Here is a 6872-nt window from a genome sequence, read left to right on the forward strand (position 1 = left end):
CACTATTGGGTGATGTAAAACTACTTTTGTGTGACAAAGATACGTCACCTATTGAAGATGCTCTAAGAACCATAAAGTTTTTTTTAGGCAAACCATAAAGATAACCAATGGGGATGCCATGGAGCCCCGCGTAGTCCTTCCAAAATGGGCTGGTTATGTCAGACTGCTCACAGTGGGGAGTAACATACAGTAGTAACTTGCCTCATGAAAGAGTTCATTTATTAGATTAGACTCATTATGTCTTGAAATGTGTGATGTTACAGTAACTAGCTAAGTTACCACAAACCCCTCTCTCCTTATTAATTAGCTGCCACATAAGCAATCTTATATTAAAATGTGTGATGTTACTAGTCAAGTTACTCCCACTGTGACTAGTCTAAGACTACCCACAGTGGGAGTAACATAGGTGGTAACATCACATTTATCTAGGAAAAATAGATAATGTGGCATGTAATTAACGAAGAAAGAGAGGCATGTGGTAACATAGCTAGTTACTATAACATCACACATATCAAGAAAAGATGAGTCTACAACGTAATAAATGAAGTGATGCATGACACAACACATATGTTACTACCCACTATGGAGGTAGTAACATAGACTAGTAACATGCATGTTACTAGTCTAAGTTACTACCCATTGTGACTAGTCTAAGTCCCCGCATAGTCCTGGTTATGAAAATCCAACAGTCATGATAAATGCATGGAAGTGCGCGCATTATGCGCTTACAATTATCTCTCGGGTAGAGCAGTATCAATTAACCTCACCAGATCCTCAGGTCCACGAATTACACGCATAAAAAAAGTAATGCGATCAACAACATTACAATAAGATTTCAAACAGGTCACCGACAAACAGCCTTTCTGATTCAAATACCTCACTTTGTACAAAATTCTTTGCCCCCTGCGAATGCATTCATACGCCTCGGACAATGTCATCCATAGCCTTCTGAAGCCATCGTCTTTTAATATTTTTGTAACATCTGACATAGCACTCCGATTTCCTTCCGAGATAACACAAAGATTCTCAATACTGAAAGCCTCTGCAGAAATCATTTTAGATGCAACTTCCCGAATTTGCATAAGGTTATACACATAATGGTGAGTGGCTTCTGGTGAATTGACTTTAGCATCCTCGGGCTTTTGGACATGGTAAAGCTCAATTACATTGGCCAAAACAAACCGTGTGATAAAAATGAAGAAATCATAGAAGTTCATGCCTGAAAAAAGAAAAACAACAGCATGTTAGCAGAGAAGGTAAACACGCCATTTGATTGTTCAGGTGATTAATCCACACATTAGAATCTTACCTGTATTTGCTGCCAAGTTGCGTTGACAAAGCGCCTCAAAATTATCACATATATCGCGGATGTCTTCAATATACTCTTTTGCAACTTTGTGGTCTTCATGAAGCAAGTTCCACTGTGAATTTGTACTCTTTAGCAAGAATTATGTTAGTCTGTGAAATTAACTTGACATATACACGTCTACTCACCACCCAATGAAGGTTGTAGGCATTGAACCAATTATGGTTGATAGATATAGTATCCTCCTGCAGCAAATGGGGGAGGAGCAAAAGAAATAAGCAGCTTGCAGTTCACAAATGTTGATTAGAAAGCAATAGAATGTAAAACAGAGGAGGTGTAAGAATAATACGAGTCACTGCATTGATATATTAAAGGTCACCCAGAGCAAGCTACACCAATGTTACTGATACGTGCTCCTAACATGATGTCAATAAATTAGTTAATAAGAGCATATGGTCGTTCATGATGTCAACAGTCACTCGTTTCATGATTTTTAATGTCACATGGGACAGATTCATATGATTGAAGCTCTTTTGGTACAAGTTAAGAATATCAAAAGTTATAACAAGGAATAACTGCACCAGTTCCAGCTATGCAGGGCGTATCTGGTAGAAACCACGTCTAAAATAGCAGAATCAGAAATTCCCAAGTGGATCAAAATGTGATGATATTTTTTTTCGACAAAGGGTGGATTTTATTTGCTCAAAATGGAGCATCAAAAGGATACAGAACATATTGAGCACACACCCGGCCTCTGTATAGGTAGGATGCAAGCTATGCATGGCTAGGAAAAAAGAAAACCTAAAGCAATCCGATCCACGATCGGCAAACTACAGAAATTGCCATATCTGCACCAACCATCTCATGACACCACATGGACGACGAGATTCTTCAATGGTAACGCCTTCAAGAAGGGAGCGACGCTGAAGCGCCGTCGTCACCGGATCCAACCATCAAAGGTCAGATCTAGGTTTTCACCCTGAAGAACGCATCCGAGCTTATCCGAGCAATGCCTTCAACAAGGTAACGACATAAAACATCGTCATTGCCAGGTATATCCATCACAGAGACCTAGGCGTTCGCCCCGGAACTCGATGCCGGGTGCTTGCGTAGCACCTCCATTGACGTCACTTATGTGTTGTCGCCACCACTTTTCCGCGGTCCCAGCGGCTGCGCCACTGCCGCACAACCATCCCTCTGCGTCAAGTCGTCATCTATAGTTTGCATCTCCTTACTGAGGTCAGCCACCGGGTTTGGAGAGATGAACCCTCATGAATACCTTTCAATGGGCATCACAATCCGCAACGAGTCCGCCGCCGCAGGTCATAGTAGTCGCCAAGGACCAACTCTAACAGCGGAAGACACCATCGCTGACTACCACCTCACCGGAGAGAGCCATACCCAGGCCCGTCGGTCCAGAGGCCGATGTGGTCGAAGCCGGAGCACGAATGGCAGATTAACATTGTCCACGCAAAGCGCAGCTGCCGCTAGCCGCAAGATCGACACCACGGACCTCCATCGCCGCAGCCTAGCCGCCTTTGGGCCAGCAGTCTCGGGAGCATCAGATCTCGGCGGAGGATGTTAGACAAAATTGCTCCCTAGCCATGTTGCCTCGCGCTGCGTCGCCCGAGAACACTGCCGCTTCAGATCAGTCGCTGCCTCGTGCACGCCAGCCACCAGCCATCCACCATGAATTAAGGCCACCCCACCGCCGCCGACCCATGCCAGCCGCCCGCCGAAGCACGCCTTGCACCAGCTCCACAGTCTCCCATAGAATCCAGCCAAGGAACCCAGCCGCCATGGCCGTACAGGCCCCATGCCGGGAGAAAGAAGGCAAGCCAGGAGAACGCCCCGCCACCGCCGTCCTCGGACCCGCCCGGCTTTGCCGGCAGGGCCTCAAGCGGCAGCGAGGCAGGAGGGGCGCCGGGAGGACGGCTGTGGCAACGCGATGGATGGCCTCCCGTGTAGCCAGGAGACGACGCGGGGGCAATCCACTATTCTCGGACAAATGTGATGACATATACCATAATACCAAGACAGATTGCTTACACTGGATGACTGAAAGGAGTGAGAGTAAATGTAGAATTAAGCATAACTACCCAATAACCCAAGGATGTGTCAACTGCTTTTAGTGTCCAAATCTTAGCAACCCGGATCTGATCCAATGATCAGGATTTCTACTTCTCGCACTCATATGCTTAAGGTTGTTCTCATTTGCCATACAGATGTAATCCAATAAGGATATATATCAGCTTGCATAACATAGCAAGTTAGCAAGTTAGTAACATTGAACCTTACATATTAAATAACAAATGCATAAACACTCGGTGAAGATGGAAACATTTACCAGATTATAGACTTGGTGGTACCACCCACTGGGCACAAAAATGATTTCATTCTGCTCTTGAATACACTCTATCCATTCAGCCTACAAAAGAAGCTTAATAACATGAGTACACGCCGTGGTTACTACCAAGACGCACAGGGGGTCGGAGGGGGTACCTTATTGAATTCAGGAAACTGCTTTTCAGAAACATCTTCATTTATGTCATAAACCGATGATCGTAGGTTCCTACAAATTACTGATTGAGTAACAATGCAAAGTATTACGACTAGAACAAATAGACAGCCCAGAGTTGACAAAATGTCATCAAATGCCAAGGTAACCTCAATTGGCATACAGAAATCAATTACCAAGAAACTGTACTGAAAAATTACGCCAACACAAATACCCAAAATCAATTCATTCTTAAAACAAGTTAGACAACAGATGCCATGAAATCCTTGAAACAGAAATAAGGTCATACGCTTTAGAACTTAACATCCATCTGGAATGACCCAGCTGAGGCTGTTAAACTCCGACCGGAAGTTGTGACTATTAATTGAATGTACAAGGTCGTTATTTGCAAAATAAATTACCCTTGTTTTAATTTAAGTTTCTTTTGGTGAAAAACAAATATATGATAAACCATAAGAGTAGGCATAAGTTGCATGAAAAACAAACAAGCATATAATACACCATTACCTTTGTATAGAGGGCCAACAAATTCGTAATTCATAATATTGCTGATCAGAGACAACTCAACCAAGTAAAGAGTGAGTTGCCATCATTGCACTATGTAGCATCACAGAACACAGAAGAAAAAAATTGGAGTCACTAGTATTTCTAACTTCTGAGTTAATCAGCTAATGAGGAACAGGGTCCAGGAGTATGCAGTGAATTAGTTTTCCTCTTATTGGCAGCTCGAAATCTCATGGAGGTTATGTGTTCTGTTCATGTCTGATGCTAATTCCATGTCGGAATAGCCCCATAGAATATAATGCATAAGGAGTGCCCAGGTTAAAATTACCTATCAAATATAAGATGACTCTGCGATGGTGCCAGAAAGAGCCATAGTTTTCTCCCACACACATTTGCTGACCAGCTGTATGACCTAAAAACATCAGCATGAAGAGGGGTCCAAGTTCCTAAACATCAAATCACAGTTATAATTATGAGTGATGATACATTCACCTGTAACATAGGATAGCTTACAGAAGCACAGAATCCCAATTTCGTAAAGCATGGAATAGAACAGGATTTAAAAAAATAGAAGTTACCTTTTGCTCCAATGTAAACAAATCGATAGTCATCACAGTTTACTTCATTTTTGTAGTTGGCAATGTCAGAATCTCTATGCATGGGATGACTGTCAAGATACATGTTGAGCCAATCATCGACGAAGAACGGTGGTGTGGTGTATGCGACATAATCAGGGTACTCCTGGAAGATCAAGACAAGATGCAATATAACCACATAGAGCAGAAGATGAAATGTCAGCTTCAAGAAAGAAAAGGGTAGGATGAATTCAAATGTTTGAGATAGCAGAGAGCTGGATCTCAATCTTATGAGCAGACATATGCACATACCATCCAAAAAAAGGCATTCAATGATGCAATCTAATCTAAACAACTACCAAATCAGTAGACAATTGGTATTGAAAACAGTGTTGCAGTTCAGCACACAAAATGTGGCAGCAAAAGGGCGATTTTAAATCCGAACAAGTGTTAATGAGTTATGCTGGAGATGACTGCTAATCACTGGCAACTCAAACAAATAGCAACACAAATTCTAGTTTGTCACACCGCTAATATTTTTGCACAGCTATTGCAGCATCAACCCCACCATGGCTTTGATGTTATTGATTTTGGGTAGTCATAGCAACAATACACTATTATCATAAGATGTTTGAACAAGAAGTGAAGAAATTCATATAATAACTTAACGTTACAGACTTTCTAGGTATCAGTCATTAACGAGGGTACCATAAATTCAATAGCAAATAAGCATAGAGAGCAGAGTATACTCTGGAATCAGGACATACTTTAACAAAATGCCAATCCTTCAGGTAAAGCGAGGAAGCTTCACCATGACCGCTGCTTGAAACAGTATTCGAATTCCTAACCCAATGGTCCACGAATTCCTGCATGGACATCTCTAGCCGCTTGTGGTCCGTGTACTCCCTGGCGGAACAGTCGGCAACCTGCGAAATCAACAACGATGATAAATCTAAAATGATTCATCTGGCTAGTGAAACGAGGACTCGCACAAGAGGGGAAGGTCAGCTGGTGGGTGCCTGAACGCGAGGAGAGGAGAAGTTTTGCGCGAAAAAGGGGAGGTTGGGGCGGCGGCGGTCGTCGGGGCCGGCGAACGTCCAGTCCTCGCAGGATGGCCAGGAGGAGGTGAGGCCCGTCAGGACGACGGGGAGGTTCGGCTTCATGAAGCGGTCGACGAACTCGGAGTAGGTCAGCGACTGCCCGTCGAGCCTCTCTACCTTCCCTACCACCTTCACCCGCCTGCCGGCGCCACCGCCGTCCATCTGGTCCATCGAGGAAGCACGGACCTCACAATGTGAGTTCGGTCTCTGGTTATGGTACGACGTGCTTCGCCTGCCACCGCCCGGCCACTTTAAGGACACTACCCCGTTTTGCCTGATCTGACCGTGGACTGCCACGAGCGCATAAAGCCGCCATGATGTAAGACGGAGTAAACAGTATAAAACTACTAGTTTACAGGCTAGGCTAGGGTTTCAAAAAACTACCACTTTTTAATTTTTCTTAGAAAGCTACCAGTCGCGCGGGGTGCTGTTTCAAAAAATCCAAACCCGCGGTGACTAGCGATTTAACCGTTTTCCTGACCGCCTGGACCCACCTGTCAGCCCACGTGGCCATGCGCGCTCACGACGCGGCCGTTGACGGCCGTTAGGCAGGCCGGTTCGGTCGGAACTGGGTAAATACCCCCTCGGTCGGTCGGGCGCACCCTGCTCGCTCACTCTCTCCTGCTCGCTCTCACTCCCCTACTCCCACTCCCCTGCTCCAGTACGAGCTCGCCGCCGGTCGCCGTCGACCTCCTTGCCGCAATGCCTTCCTGGAACGACGAGGAAACGAGCTCCGAGGAGGAGTGCGAGGTCGTCAGCATGGACATGGGACTTATGGTAAGTTTTTCTTTGCCACCTAGAGTTAGGGTTAGGGTTAGGTGCTAGTAGAGCAGCCATGGATGTTGCTGAGTGTAGTGTTGTTGTCTCTG

General features: G+C 44.8%; 1 protein-coding gene across 1 annotated transcript; it reads right to left on the reverse strand.

The window, feature by feature from the left end:
• Nucleotides 1–672: 672 nt before the first annotated feature.
• On the reverse strand, nucleotides 673–6294 carry LOC109749379 (arginine-specific demethylase JMJ20). Its single transcript, XM_020308342.4, has 9 exons — nucleotides 5923–6294; nucleotides 5671–5829; nucleotides 4907–5069; nucleotides 4657–4774; nucleotides 3809–3878; nucleotides 3654–3734; nucleotides 1495–1551; nucleotides 1310–1421; nucleotides 673–1219 (listed from the first exon to the last, which is right to left on the reverse strand). Exons 1-9 carry the CDS (start codon nucleotides 6172–6174, stop codon nucleotides 732–734), a joined length of 1500 nt encoding a protein of 499 aa, XP_020163931.1. The 5' UTR covers nucleotides 6175–6294; the 3' UTR covers nucleotides 673–731.
• Nucleotides 6295–6872: the final 578 nt, after the last annotated feature.

The sequence above is a fragment of the Aegilops tauschii genome, chromosome 3 (assembly GCF_002575655.3).
Source record: "Aegilops tauschii subsp. strangulata cultivar AL8/78 chromosome 3, Aet v6.0, whole genome shotgun sequence".
NCBI classification, from domain to species: domain Eukaryota; kingdom Viridiplantae; phylum Streptophyta; class Magnoliopsida; order Poales; family Poaceae; genus Aegilops; species Aegilops tauschii.